Consider the following 16055-nt stretch of genomic DNA (forward strand, 5'->3'; position numbering starts at 1 on the left):
TAGTAACCAGGCACTGCTATAAAATTCTTCTGCACAGTGTGAGAAGGTCATAGCCTACCACCTGCATTTTGAGATATTACACCCCTAGAAATAACAATTAACTAAATACCAGAGCTGTACTTTTTAATATTTTCAGCTAAGTGGCTCTATTAACCTGCAAGCTTAATGTTATTTTTCTGAGGTAGCACATTAGAGTTCATCCTCACTCATGCAGATACTGCCCTGGAGGTGTTGCCTCAGGTAGGGAGGCATAACAGGATGGGTAAGGTTTCAGAGTTCACAGGCTCATGAAAACCTGGGAATAGCAGCAATGCACTGAAAGAACAGATCTTTTTCTACAGAGAGAGAGGCACCTACAAAAATTATCAGTGGTTTGCAGGTTCTCACCTTTTGTGCTCTCCTGGCTCTACACAACCGTTTGCCCTTCAATACAGTGCAATGTCAAAAAGAGGAAGTGAGAAACCAGGGACAGACCCACGTCTGTTCACTCCCTGATTAACTTCCAGCCAGTCTCCCCCAATCAGGTGTCACCTGCACCCACGCTCCTGTACAAAATCAGCAAGACAATGTGTTAATCTATTGTCTTTGAAATTGATGTGCACTTGGGCAGGAGCAAAAATCACTCTGTAAGAGCCTTTCCGTAGGATGTAATCAGGCAACAGAATATTTTTTTTATACTTCCTCTCCTCTGCTAGCAGGGTGCATAAAAATGATCAGCATTTGATTTTGAATGAGCCCAGTGATACAGAGACACTTTTACAGGTGATGCCTTCCTAAGAAATGTATCTTACAAAGGCTTTATAGAAGGTTTTGGCAGTATCTGGCAAAAGCCCCAGAAACTCATGACTTGAGCACTGAACAGCTCTCCTATTAAACACACTCATTCACAGACAGGGAGATTTTTCTGCATGCATATAAAATTCTATCAATCCCAAAGCATTTTACAGTCAATCTCGGAACATGTCACATGAAAAATCAAGCAATATTTTATTTTCTTTGCAAAGCACACTATCAGGCTCCTCTGTTAGCCTGACCAAGCATAATGGCACAGGCTTAGACCAGAAAGGTGAGATCCTCTCCTTCACACCACAAACCAAGCAAGCTCTCAGGGACTGCAAAGTTTCCCATTTCAAGAAGCACACAGAGGGAAGCTGAGAAAAGTCCAATCTATTACCTCCGAGCAGTTCCCATCTTTCTCAAGCTAGATTGGGATTTTTTTACAGGGAGATGAAGACAAATCATTAAATCTTATGTAAAAATTAAAATTTCAAAGCCAATAAAAGCTCAGCCATGGAGACCTGCCCAGTCTCTGGACAGCTGATGAAATTCTCTGAAACAGCAAGAGGACAAAAGCCATTTCAGACAACCAGAGCAACTGCTCTCAGTTTTTAAAATATGAAAATGTAAACTGTAGTGGGTGTAATTCAAATTTATTTCTACATATAACTGTAACTATTGTAATGGGAATACTGAAAATAGCAATAATTAAAAGAGTATTAGTAACAATAAATAATACCAATAATCACAGCTAACGATGACCAAATCGATGCTCTCTCAGACACAGAGAAAGCACCACTTGCAACCCTCTCCATGCACAAACCAAGCAGGGAGGATCTGCAGGGGCTTCTTTACCTCCAAAACCTCGGGGAGAAGAAGCTCTGGCCATACCTGGGGCAGGGCTGCAGCAGTGCCTTCCCTCCTCCACTGCACGCTTCCCTCTCCTCCAGCTCCGGGCACGGCTTCCCGGCGCCCACGGCCACGCTCCGCACGCGGCGGCGGCGGCTGCGCAGCCCCGCGGCCAGGCTGCCCCAGCCACAGCTGCGCGAGCAGGGGCTCCACGGGGACCACTCCGACGTGGTGCAGTCCTTGGGGATGACACAGGACCTGGAGGTCACGGGGGTCACGGGGTCTTGCAGGCAGAGGCTGCGGTAAGAACACAGTACAACAGCTGAGGAGGTCTTGCTTAATGGACTTCTTTTTCAAGAAGAAATCCATGGTCATTCTGTCAGAAGATCTACATCAACACCAGTGTAACAGGAATGAGAGAAGTTCTAATGCAGGGCACATAACACATTTCCAACGAGCTCTGGGTGCAAACTTGCATGCTGAGTACTTTGTAAATATTGTATCTCATTTATCTCAAGTCAAAACAGATGGACAAGGCATTATATTTGCTCCTGTGTAGCTAGAACTCCATGGTTTGTCCTGTATGGAAAACAAAATCTAAGCCCAAGAGAAATACTGCCACAGGTAACCATTCTAACATCCCACACACAGGACTAAATGTCCTCCATCCATCCATCCATCCTGCTGAACAACTCTGCTCTTTTAAAAAACAGTTAATCCCACACTAATAAGAAAGGTCTCAGTTCCATGAGGCTGTTATCAAACATGTGCTGTCAAACAATGTCAGAGGGTTTTCCAACCTGCCAAACAACCAGAGGCTCAGAAATGCTGCAACCATCGCTGGATTTTGGGACTCAGTAACAGCAGCTGACATCAGGACATGATCTCATTCATTCTGTAACACATCAAGGCACCCTAGGCCAAACACAATGGGAAACCAAATTCTAAGAGCTACCAAATGATGAGATTTGGTATCAAGATACAAAGTCCCAGAATAACATTTTGAAGAGTCCCAAAGCTACAACACATTTTGACTTCTGTATAGTGTTACATGGACAATGCAAACTGACCTCAGAAATTAAGACCACACCTGATGAACTCAGTGTCAACTCTAATTTTTCTTCTCCAGCCTCCAGCTGCTTGTGGTCAAAGCTTTTGCCAGCTGTAAGGAGCAAACACAGGTACACTTGAAAGGTGTGAAATCTAGAGCTGCTGCCAGGGAAGCAGCCATTATCTCTCCTGCTATTCCTTACAGCAGTTTGGCCAACCTACCTCCCTCTAAAGCAAACTGACTGGGGCAATCATGTCAGGATTGCTGGGCAGCCTCATGGTGGGAGTAGAGAAGATAAAGGGCATTCGCTCCCTTCTTCAGTCTAGAAATTGGTCCCCTTTTCACATAGGTCAACAGGAATATTCCCATTGAAACACATCAATTTTGATTAGACCCTCGATCACCAGCAAAACAGAGCATTTAGTGGCTTCTATTTGAACTTCAAAGTAAACCAAAAAAAACCTATAACAACTCAATTTCTTCACCCAGAATAAAACTCAGGATGAATTTACTGAGGTTTGTTTAAATTATGGATTCTCCAAACTTTTGCCAACCCTCTGGCTGGGAAAGCCATCCCTGCCCAGAAATCACCCTTGCACTGGCAAAAGCCTTTGCCAGAGGCTGAATAGATGTTCCTTTCCCTGAAAATCTCCCCCACTGCTCCTTCTATAAAAGGCAAGATGCTAACTTTGTTGACCTCAAGGTGAACGAGACATGGAGCTGGCAATTTCCATCCTGTTCAAGTAGGCTTTTGAGGGAGAATTACAAGCAACTGCTGAACAGAAAGAAAATTAATTAACTTGTACCTACTCACTCAGAGCCTCCAAGTCAAATTAATTGTGACACCGAGCAACACAAAGACAAATGTAAAAACACTCTTTTGCATGAAATTCAGACACAGCCTTTCATGTCACAGATGTATTTAGGACGATCTAATACAGATAAAGCCCAGACACTCGCTGATCTGAGGCTGCAAACCAGACACAGATTTGTGCTGCTGTGGCTGTGTTCATACCAGCAGGGACAAGAACAAGGTCTTAGGGACAGGAGGTACTGTATCAGCCCTCGTTTTAAACTGATTTTCCACATATTCATGTCTCAAGTTAGATCTTCTACTTGGGGGTCGATCTGGTAACGGTGATACAGTAGAGTACTTACACAACTGATGCTTTTTTTTGTGTTACATGCTTGGATTGACACTGTAAAAGCCCAGGAATTGTTTCCCAGCCCACGCTGCAGTGTCTGTGGCACAGGATGGATCCATTAGTGAGCAGACAGCAGCAGCACAGAGCACAGCTCGCTCGAGTGGCACAGTGCCCTCTGAGCCTCTTGTGTGCTCAAGGGCAATAAACCATTTATTAAAAAAACACAAAACACTAGGAAGGAAACCTACTCACATCTGTTTCACACTCCCAGAGTCCTGGAGCAGAACAGCAGAGGAGGAGGGAAAGCAGCCCTGGGTACCACCCTGACTGTGCATCTCCACATTCCTGTGGTCGTGTCACTTCAGGCTGCTGCCCACAGAGCAGCACCGCTGATCTCCTCCACCTCCAGCCACACACACCCCCCACGAGACACAGAAACTGTGCAGCCCTGAGCTGAATTCCACCACCTTCCTGCTCTGGACAAAAAGCATTTCACCAAAAACAGCACATTTTCCAACAGCTGGGTGCCTGTGCTATATGCCCTGCAGTCACAGAGCCATCATATCCCCAACGTGGGAATGAGTGGGAACAGGTCCATCAGCTGGAAAAAGCAACACCACCCAGGAGCCGTGCACCAGTAAATTGGGTTGGGCACAGCACAGGAGTCACCCCTGCTTTCCCTTCCCAACTGCAGCAAGGCATTCAGAAGCACAGGTGAATGCATTTCCTTACATTACAGGATGAGACAGGCAGTTCTTGTTAAACCTTTCACACTGAAAGGATCATCTGTAACTGGGCACACTAAGAAGCTGTCACCACGCTGCTGACACAGAGGCAGCACCAGGAGGACAGGGTACCATGTCCAGAGCCAGGCTCTCCTCCAGCACCTTAGGAAGGCTCCTGGGAAGTCTCATGCCTGACCAGGGAACTCATGTTCAAACCCACGTGCTGCAGAGCAAGATAATCCTGAAGTGAGCTAAGTTAACAACCCATTTCCATTTTTTCTCTTCTTCAGCAGTGTCTCCTATTCTGTAATCAAAGACCCAGCCCTACAGGCTGCTGGAATTCAAACTACCTGCTCTTCACACTTGGCCAATAATATTAACATCTCATAATGGACAGTCTTGCCATGTTTCTAACAGCATCAAGACACTCATTTCCCTTAGAAATTGGCAAACAATGTTAACAGGCACACTTCTGAGAATTGCTAATGTATTTTTAGGGTCTTCAAGAGCTGCCAGGGCTGTTTTGGATACCATACATTCAATCTGTGCAGCAGAGATTTCTTTGGCAAAAGAAACATCAGCACCTTCTGCACCAGGTGGGTGAAGATAGGGAATATTTGCCTGCCATACAACTGACCTAAGGGAAAGAGAACTGGGAGACCTATAACCAAAACAAACACCAGTAAAGATGTCAAAGTTTTGGTGTCTCCAGAACTTAATGCACCAGATCCTCTGTTTTAATTAAAAATAAGTGCTGGCTTCCATTTGCACTACCTTGGCAGACTCTGAGATCTTGGGGCTACAGAGACAGCTGCCTCCCAGCACAGTTTGGGAACTGGAGAAAAAACAGTTATTATTGGACACCACTTTTAAAACCATCAAACCTCAGAATCATTAGGGTTGGAAAAGATCTCTAAGATCATCAAGTCCAACTATCAACCCAGCACTGCCAGCTCCACCACTGAACCATATCCCCAAGTGCCACATCCACACACCTTTTGGACCATCCCCTGAGCAGCCTATTCCTTGCCTGGCCTCTAAAATGTTACTCATGGAAACGAAAAAAGCCATCACTGCTCCTTCGTTTCTTGTGCTTTTAAATAAAAGCAAAAGAAATGAGAGACAAAACTTTTGAAAATAATATTAGGAAATAAAATATCCTTCTTCTCCAACAGCTCAGGGATTTGTTTTCAAGCCTGAGCACTGAGGCTTGATTCCTACATCTGCCATGAGGAATGTGAACATAGAATTCCTCTCCCAGATCGGAATCACAACCATCAGATAGCATCTTACAGCACAGCATTTTCACCTCCAGACTGCAGAATTTTGTATTCATCTAGAGAACAGAACAATGTCAACACTGAAACTGCAATTTTTTTTTTCCTAAAAACATACAACAGCAAAGTGGTTAAGCACAGTCCACTAGGAAATGGATAATGGAAATTTAAATTACAGAGGCAAACAAAAGAGTTGAATGCTGCTCCACCTCCACCTTGACAGGTGGATTGTCCCTTGACTGAGTTTGACCTGAATTTTCACTTACAAAGTAAAGTAAACAGAAACCCAAATCCAAATCTATTATATCACTGTTGTCACCTTACACATAGAATGAAGAGTTTAAGAAATATGTACATAAAAGACTCCTAATCCAGATAATAATAATAAAAAAATGCTTTATAACTGTTTGCTCCTGACTTTAACTTCTCAATAGGCTTAGTTGAGCACACACATCAGGTTAGAAAATCAGGTTAAATTTATTTAGAATTTCAATGTCTAACTACGCACATTTATTTTACTATACTGCAATTTAGTTTCTAACCTAAACAACCTCTTATTAAAAAAAAAAAAAGGAAGTAACTCAAGTGCCTTTGTCTCATTATTCTGCAGATTTTTACAACTGTGACAAGACAGGAAAGCAAAAACAGCAGCATTATTTTTCACATTCGTTTCTTGCATCTTTTTCAGAGTCGTTTTTTTTTTTAATGCATGGAAGTGCTCATGTTTAAATCTGTTACTGGATGTAAGGCTTAGGGCAAAACTATAACATTTTTCTGAACTAAACTGAAACCTGAATTCTATCTGAAATAGTATGAAAAAAATTCCAACTTTTTAAATAAAGTCTTTAAAAGGTTCAAACCAGACCCATAGCATCATTCTATTTTGATGTTACTCCTTTTATTTTCATGAATGCAACGTTTCTACACCAAAATCGTTTCTGAGCAAAAGCAGACCTGTCTCGAAGCCTACTGATGTTTGGCTGTTCAATTGTTGTCATTTAAGGTGTTTTCAAAAAGGTCTGTCTCTTCCTTTCCTCTTCCTTTGTCCCTTTTCCTTCCCTTTTGAGAAATGCTGAACCTCCAGACTGAAAAGATATTTTATCAAAAACATCCCCAGCTCTGTTTCCCTGAGACAGCATGTCCAGTCTTCCACATGCTTCTGCTCCTCTCCAAGTAATTCCTATTTACAGCCCTGCAATTAGACACCAGTAAATTAAACAACCTTGGTAATAAATTTGCCGTTTCATTATAAATTAGGAGGCAGGATGAGGGCGTAGCCCCTCTCCTCTGGTGGCCCATGGTGGTGGTTAGCTGACCACTCCTGCTACCTGCAAGGACTGGGCAGTGGTGGAAGGCAAAGCCCTGGCAGACCAGCAGCTCAGAGCCCACTGTTAAAGCACATCCTGGGATATTCCTTTCCCTGGCCTCAGTTTTCCAGAAGTTTAATTTACAGTGGTGCTTGCTTAGCAGCGTTAGAAATGGGAAACATCAGCCAGGAAAATATAGGAGCACAAATAAGGCACTTCTTTCCTGGCTTACAGCAGACACTTGGCTGCCTGCCAGTCCCCACTACGGGGTTATGCAAATGCATTTACTCTTCTTTATCAGTAGCCAAAATACCATCGCTGCTGTAAAGCAACATCTGTAAGATCGGCCCGCTCTTCAGAAGAATGGCAGCAAATCTGCTGCACAACAAAACGAGGAGGACACCACCAGGGGATGCTTAAAGGGAGTCATTGTCAGGAGTATTTGATATCTGTGACACTCCAGCCCTGGAAGTAAACACTGGTTGGATTTTGGGCTGGATTTTTAGCTTTTAATTTTAGGTCTGAAAGGAGAAAGGAAAAGTGTGTGAGTGTCTGGATGCTGTAACATGACATGACCTTTTCTCCTCTACCCAATCAATGGGCTTTGCTCTTGCATTTAGAGTAAGAGTAAAGGATGGGTCAGGCCCAGCTCTGCAGTAAATCTGAGACACAAGCTCAGCAGAAAAAGACTGCCAGGAGGTGGCTAATGGAGCTGTACACTCCCAAAAAGAGGGCTAGATCAGCAAAAAGCCCAGAAAGGAACAAGGAAAAAGACAGCTCGATCAGGGACAGTCACTAAAACTAAAGCTCCCAGCACCCTCTGCACTGTCATCCAGAAATTCAATGTATAACACAGAAAATAAAACATTCATAGAAAGTTTCCATTTCCATTATTAGAGCAAATATAGCAGTGAGTGTGTGAGGGCAGAGTAAGTGAAATTTTAACAAAATCAGGATCCCCATCCCAGAGCCTCTGATAAAATACAAGAGGCAGGAGAAAGCTAACAAGTGTTAACAGACATAAACCTGCTGCTGGTCACACTGTGGAATGAAGCACAAGTGACTCCATTAAAGTCAAGCAGCTACATGAGCATAAAATCTGTATATTTAGAATCAGCACATAATAAGAGACAAGTAATGAAGTCAAGATGTTAGAAGCTGCTGGAACATTTCACAAAGCCTGACTTTTTTCCAACTGATAAAAAAATACTCCATACTTGGCTATGGGTGTAATAGGAGTGGGTAAGAAAAAAGGTCAGAATTCATATTTTCACCTCAGTGTGTGTGCAAAAACACTGCAGAAATTAACAGGGGTAGAGAACTGGATATAAAATAACCCCTTCTCTCTGTCATTTGAGTTTGTGCAGGCACCAGGAGCTACGGATTACTGAGAAGCAGATTGATTTCTGCAAAATTCAAGGCCAGGATTCTTCAAAAACTTCCCATTTCCTTGAAAAACAGAACACGGTAAGATCTCCAGAAATTCTGGCTTTCTCAGAAGTCAATTTATCAGTCATCTGTAGCTATCGGCACCTATCCAAATCCAAACAGCAGAGCTCAGCTTAAATTTATATGTGAGAAATAGAAAGAATAAGTATTGCTATTATTTGCTGCACATTACTGTAACCTTCACATTCGAATTACAGCTAAGCAACCTATATAGACAAAGATAAATAATTAGATAAAACATTAGATAAGGACAGAAATCAACAACCTCAACAAAGATGGGAGTGCCAGTCACCTATCCTGTACCAGCACCCAAGAGTTACACCCAGACAGGAAGGTTCCTCAATAAGGATGACAATCCCAGGTTTACTCACTGATTTCTTTCCAAAATATTGCTTCTAGCATATTCACAAGGCCAAACTTTTCAGACTTATTTTCAGACTGTACCGATTCATAAGAATGAAGGAGTTTAAGCTGATGCAATCTTAGCCTCTTATACCAAATATATGCAGTACATGACTGAGAATGGATCCTCCCTCTCCCACAGCCAGGGCCCAGAACTGCACAAAGTGATATATAATTCCATTTCGTCAAAACAACAACAGCAAAAAGAGACCCAGAAGAGAATGATTAAAAAATATAAAGAGAATTTAAGCAGTCGCAAATCGTAGAAGAATGCAAAATCTTCAACATATGCTAGAAAGGAATTAAATCAAGAAAAGGTTCATAAAGAAAACATAAAAAAATTCCATTTAAAACTCAAGGACGCACTCATTCACTGTGGTGCTGCCAGGCAGAGCCAGCGCTCCATCACACAAATCCAGCGGGGACGGCACGGAGCCGGAATCGGCCTTACCTGAGCGCCGCGTGCTTTCCATCGCTCCTCACACACCAGGCCTGCCTGCTCTGGTAACCGATCTCCACCTCCCCGGCACGGTGGTGGGGATGAGAGCCGGCAAGTCCGGACGTGCTTCGCTCTCCAGAGTCCGACCCCAAGTCCAGCATCGTCCTCCCCGGCAGCTCCACGTCTCTAGGATGGGGCAGCCGGCATTCGCCCCACGGGCCCAGGCGGAGGCTGTAGGTGTGCTGCTCCTCCCCGAGGGGACAGGCAGGAGCTCGGCAGGCTCTGGATTCCGTCAGGTTGGGGCACGGGGCACCGCCGTAGAGCGGAGGGGCGATGACGGCCCGTGTGCGGTGCTGCAGGCTCCGGGCGCAGCCCGTGCCGCACGGGGACCAGCCCGAGAACTGGGACACGACGCAGTCCCGCGGGCAGGGCACCAGGCAGGCCTGCTCGGCCGGCGGCTGAGGGGCGAAATACTCACAGATCTCGCTGGACACCACGGTCCTGTTCAGCTTCTGCAGGCAGCGGACGCTGCGGCGCTGCAGCCCGTGCTGAGCCGTGACACAAAGCTGGGCTCCGGCCTCAGCGCCCGCAGCCGAGACGAGCCCACACCTGTCCCATCCCGAAACCTCCCACTCGAACAGCTCCAGGTGCCAGTCGCAGACTTTAAAGCACCTCCGCTGGCTCTCGGGTTTGTCCTGCTGGTCGCAGTTGGCGTGGAACGTGGTCCAGCCCTCGGCGTGGGTGCACCAGACGGCCCGGCTGCGAAGGCCCCCCGAGCCGCAGTCCCCGATGCAGCGGCCCCAGTGACCTGCAAGAGAGGGGCCGGTGAGAGGCGCAGCGCTGCGGAGCTGTCCTGAGCGCGGCACACCACCCACCTCTGAGCCATCAGCCCACAACCGTCTGGGCTGGAAGGGGCCATGCTCCTTCCCTTCTCATTCCAGCCCCCTGCCCTGGGCACAGACACCTTCCCCTACCCCCGATGCCCCAAACCCCAACCTGGCCCTGGGCACTTCCAGGGATGGGGCAGCCACAGCTGCTCTGGGCACTCTGTGCCAGGGCCTCAGCACCCTCTGATTAAAGCATTTCTTCCTAACTTCTCACCTAAATCTTGCCTCTCTCAATTTAAATATGTCCCCCTTCTCCTATCGCTATCTGCCCATGTTAAAAAATAAAAATCATATATAAAATATAAGCCATATCCAATGTATTAAAAAGCAAATAACTACCAGCTGGTCCCTAAAATTGGTTAAATGCTTCCTGAAGGCTGCGAGTCGCTTCTCCCAGTGTACTCACATCACTGAATCGCTCGGAGAAATTTGGGGAAAATAGAAAATGCCTCACAGTGCTTCAAATTAAAGGCAAGCCTTTAATTTCTGCAGCAGTAAAATTCATCCCAAATGAATATTTAATTTCATTTGTACAAATTAATATAAAAATGATCATAAAAGAACAATCATCTAATAGGAAAAGAAAGTCAAGTTAGATAAGAGGAAAACAGTCTTAATAGAGCAATTAGTCAACAGAATAAACTGCACTGGGAAGCAGCAGAGTCATCATCCAAAGGCATAAAACAGTGAGGATAAATACATGAAAATAATCACCCTCAAGGTACACTGAGTAAATCGTTTCCACTTGCAGCACGTGGCACTGTGAGAAGTGGCAAAGCCATCATTCAGAAGGAGAAATTAAACCAAAATAAAACCCAGCAATGTAATTTTCAGTTCTGGAGCACACGAACAGACATACGTAATTGTATGAATCTTACTTGAGGATTTACAAGTGAAAGCAATCAGACAAGGATAAATAGAACAATTTGTCTGTGAAAATATTATTCAATAAAAATCCACCAAATCAAAAAAAGTACTGAGGGCTATAAAGTACAAAATTGCTGGCAAACTGAAGAGCAAAGGTAGAGAAAAGCACTCAGGCCGAATCTTAACTATTAAAGGGATGTGATGATCATCTCAAGGGGGTGTTATCTCATTCCTGTTTAAAAACTTTCCAATACCTCATAAAAGAGCCATTTTGTTCAGTACAAACGTTGCATATGTAATTCTTGCCTGAAAATACACTGCAACTGCCCAATCGTTTCTATTTTTTCAAGGCAGAAAATGAACTTGCAACAAATAAGTCAATTTATATTAAGCAATGCTACTGCAGTCAATTTTTTTTTAAATTGATTTTAAAACTACCGGAATCAGTTAGATGTTCAAAAACACACAAAAACCAAAACCAGTCCCATAACAGCTGCAATTATAATCCCAGGTATTTTGTTCAGGCAATGGTGGTTTCATTGGCAATCCCATTGTTCTTTCTCTGTGAATAGAGGAGTTGATCCTCCAGAGACAGGGGCTTGACATTCTATAATGAAAAGTGAAAATAAATAAATAAAAACCCCATATCTTTTTATTTTTAGGAAAGGAGGGAAAGCAGATAGGAACTAAACTACTTTTCCAATAGATCCCATGTTCCTCCTGCCCCAACTTCCAAGCCAGGGCTGCAGCTCTGCCCTCAGTCAGGCACCTTTTGCAGTGGTGGATAGGCTGGGGCAAGAGGAGATTGCAGAGTCCTCAAGGTTTAGACAGCTCCAGCTTCTGCTGAATCCCTCAGGCTATGTGCAAAACTCTTTGTCCTTTTTATGCTTCTGTTTCACACCAAAAGACATCAGCCCAAGGTCATGACAGATACCTTGAATGGGAAAAGGCAGCATCAGACTCTAGTGTGCTCTACAAGCTGTCCTACACTAATGACAGGCTTTCAACAGAATCCAGTGTGCTCAAAATCTAAGTAATAAAAATATTTAATCTTTAAATATGCTTTTGAAGTTCAGTTACAGGGAGAGGTCCATTGACAACTTAAACATTCATCCTTGGGACTTCACCTTGATCTAACAGAATATTCTGTTCTAACGCCACCAAGATTTGAAACCAGACATCAGATTATGCTAATACTGTAATCTAAAGATAATAGCCAAAATTCAGACCTCAGGTCCTGGATGGCTTTTTATTGACAGAGAAAAGTAACAAGGATTAAGCATCACAACATAACTGTATCATTAACTTATTTATTTCTGTGCAGCACTTCAGCAAAGGCACTTTAGTTTTTAGAGATGTGGAAGTTTCAGTACAGGAGAAGTTCCTTTTTCACCAGTTTTATTTAAAGCAGATTTTTTTAACAAATTTCCCTTTATCGATAAACAGAATGGAATTTTACACATCAATAGGACCTTGAAACACATTAGACCAATCAAGGATTTAATATTTCTTAAGATAGTGAATTGCATTAAAAATAGCATTAACCCCCTCCCTGCCGTGGAGGAATGCCAAGCGGTTGCAGCAGAGATCACTCATCAAAGCCAGCACTGCTCTTTCCCTACTGCACAGAACTCTCCTGGGTGCTGCTCATGAACTACTCTACTCATGAACAGCAGAATGATCACTCAAACATTCACAGGACAGAGACACACTCAGCTGAAGCCAGAAGCAAGAAAAAAAAAAAAAACCACCAAGAACTTGTAAGTAATTACACTGTCATTAGACACATTATAACTTGCAATTATTCCCTGGCAAACATACTAAAAACAGAGCCTGTTCCTGGCTTACCAGAAAAAGAAGCATGAAAAATAAGGTCAAAAATCAGATGCAAAACCCATTACTATAGATTTTTTTCACTTCCTGACAATCTCCTCAGGACGTGGCAGTAAACTTATCCACAATGTTTCACTGCTTAGTTAAATATCCTGTTGAGTAGCTTAAATGAGGAGAAAGCTGTAAATACTTCCTCGTTAATAGTCCGCTTTGTAATTAGAATTTAATTATTTTTAGAAGGCTCATATTAAATTTACACTTTTCTCAAAATCTATCTGAGTCAATTCAAAGAAACATCTCAGCACAATGTGAATTATAATATTAACTGTGTTATAAACCCACTGGAATTTAGGCATCAGAAGTCTGAACAGCAGAAACATGCTTTACAACTCCCCATCTAGAGTAATTAAAGAAGACGACTAAATAAGAGGAAATTAATTTCACAGTGATCTGTCTATAGAAAGTACAAAATATGAAGATAAAGGACGGACAGTCTGTCTCCTATGTATTGTAACCTAATCAGATACTGGATGGATGTTTGATCTCATCACAGCAGGACACGGATGGAGAAACAGACTGTGGATATACATGGAAACAGGGAGGCTCCAAGCTGGGTATGAGGAAAAGCCTCCCTGCTGTGAGGATAACCCTGGGAATAGGCTGTCCCAAAGGACGACAGAACCTCATCCTTGGCGGTTTCCAAGATCTGACTAAACAAACCCTGAGAAACCTCAGGGTGTGCACTCAATGCTGAACCTGCTCTGTGACCTCCTGTGGTCCTTTTCCACCTGGGTTCCTCTGTGTAGGAGTATCTAACTGAAAGAAGGCTTTCTCCAGCAGAATGCCAAAAAAAAAAAAAAAAGGTTTTTCACTAATAAATACCACTGAGATATGCAAAGTACCAATAAACACACAGCAGCATTAATAAATCCATTAGTCAACCAAGCCAAAGAGAAGTTCAACCAAATCACTATTTCCAAAAATGAGAAGTGAAACAAAATTTGCTGGGCTTACACAAAAACTGTAACAGACAGATGAGGTGTCTTTGTTTATGAACAACTGTGGACAAACACATCCCACTGTTTCTTCCAGGGCATCTGTAGCACTACAAGCAATGACATGAAAGGGATTAATAAGTCAAGACAATCTGTTAAAGCAAAATTACACATTGTTCTGTTTCTCATCTTTTATCAGCCGGAAAGAGCTGTACTATCACCCCATTCAGCTTCTCTAACCCCTTTCAAAACATGCAATAACACAGCAACTAGAGTTTATTTGATGCACTGTGCACTGATTTGTTTTTCCTGCCTTCAAGACCTACCTACAACTGCATCATAATTGTGTCTGAAAGGATGCAGTGACATCTGCTCTCTGACACACAGGTCATGCACACACAAGGCAAGCAGGCTACACAGACAATAATTACGCTTTACAGACAAAATAAAACACCACTGAACACCAAACTTAAAAGAGGAATCCCAGTAAGAGCTGCTTAGTAAGTATGTTATTGCTTCATAAGAATTGCTAGAATAATTATGCTCTTTTTATTGTGACATTTTAGCTTAATTGAAACCATTTCACCATCGGAGAATTCATTCAATAATAAGCATCTCCCCCAATGACTCTGCCCCTGTTGCTATGCTCTGATTTGCAAACTTAGCAGAAGATGAGCAATTAGTAAAACAGAATATTGTGTTAGTAATTTCTATCAGATAAGAGATATGCTCCAGTGAAGGAACACTGAAAAAATTAATGGACAGCCATTGGAATAGTCCTATTTTCTACCCATTTTTACCCTCTCTTTCAGTTTAAGTATCAAATTTAGGAGCAATCGTTCAAGACCTTAACAAATTGCTTTTGAACAGAATCCCCTAATTCTTATCCATCATAACAAAGATGTACAACTTCATTTACTGAGGGACATAACTCCCCAAAATCCCTGCAGCATCCACTTTAATTGAATACTTCTGTTTGAAATGTCCCAGAAGCCCTCTGAATGTCATCCTTCCACCAGAGCACAGTTATGGGGAGTGCAAAGCTCCAACTCAGCCTGAGGATTCTGAGAACAGGTAACAACTGACTCAGAGAACACATAAGCCTTATTCCTAATGGCACTACAGCTAATTAATTACTATTAGTAAGAGAGAAAAAATAAATTCCGCTGAATACGTTTCATCAGAATAACTGGTTGTTTAATGAGCAGGTTTTATGAGATTTATGTAATATTAATGTAATTTCATGAGAATTATGCATGTTTTATGAGATTTGGATGTATATTTATTTCTCATATGCCAAAGCTGTTGGAAGATCATACAAACTACAACATAGTTCCTCACCAATATTTTTTTTCTTGGCATGATACAAAGGCATTGTGGTTCTTGGCACATTATGCCAAGAAAAGTAATTTTAAAGATTTAGATAAGGACCCTACAGCCACATATTTTCTTGCAGACTAAACAGGCTAAAACTTTGGAGTCTAGGACACCAGATCACATGTTTCAGTATTTTATAATACAAAGTAATGTATAGCTGTAGTTGGCTGAACTGCCCATTCCCTTGCTTTCTAAAAGAGCCCTCCTGTCTCCTTGCCCTGCAACTACTGCTACATCTCAGACAAAATAGAGATTATTTTCCTTGCCTATTCTTAACTGTCTCAATTATTTTCCTATTTATTATTAACAGCAATGTATTAAATCCCTTTTTACTATGATTTATGAAGGATTCTATACAAAAGACAATTGTCCTATTTCCAGTGTGTCACACAGGGCATAAAAAATTCCTCTGATTCCTGGGATACATTTTAAATATATGCAGCACTTTTTTAAACTTTCATGACCTACACAAATGAGCAATTCAGCAGCTTAGTTATTCATCTTATTTCACATCTGAATAAATGTGAAATTTAGTGACTTACAGCCATGCAGCGGTTTGTTCCAATTTTACATTTCAGGTTTTTTCCTTATTATCCATATGCTGTAACACTCTAGACACACTCCAGCAAGAAAGACGTTCTGCAGCAGAATGTAATGAACACCGCTGTTTATGAA

The 16055-nt window shown here is 42.6% G+C and overlaps 1 protein-coding gene and 1 long non-coding RNA gene across 6 annotated transcripts in view; one reads left to right on the forward strand and one right to left on the reverse strand.

Moving 5' to 3' along the window:
• The window catches only part of THSD7B (thrombospondin type 1 domain containing 7B), a 378906-nt gene that overhangs the window by 180632 nt on the left and 182219 nt on the right, over nt 1-16055 (reverse strand). For all 5 annotated transcript variants that reach the window (XM_068195171.1, XM_068195173.1, XM_068195169.1 and 2 more), the window contains exons 4-5: nt 9434-10229; nt 1669-1923 (exon numbers count right to left, since the gene is read on the reverse strand). In XM_068195171.1, coding sequence (XP_068051272.1) covers nt 1669-1923; nt 9434-10229 — 1051 coding nt within the window. The remainder of the gene's footprint in view (nt 1-1668; nt 1924-9433; nt 10230-16055) is intronic.
• LOC137476828 (uncharacterized) lies at nt 4700-6469 on the forward strand. The gene is made up of 3 exons (XR_011000639.1): nt 4700-4793; nt 5045-5143; nt 5723-6469. It is a non-coding gene; the product is annotated as an uncharacterized lncRNA (long non-coding RNA).

This window comes from Anomalospiza imberbis, chromosome 7 (assembly GCF_031753505.1).
Source record: "Anomalospiza imberbis isolate Cuckoo-Finch-1a 21T00152 chromosome 7, ASM3175350v1, whole genome shotgun sequence".
NCBI lineage: Eukaryota > Metazoa > Chordata > Aves > Passeriformes > Viduidae > Anomalospiza > Anomalospiza imberbis.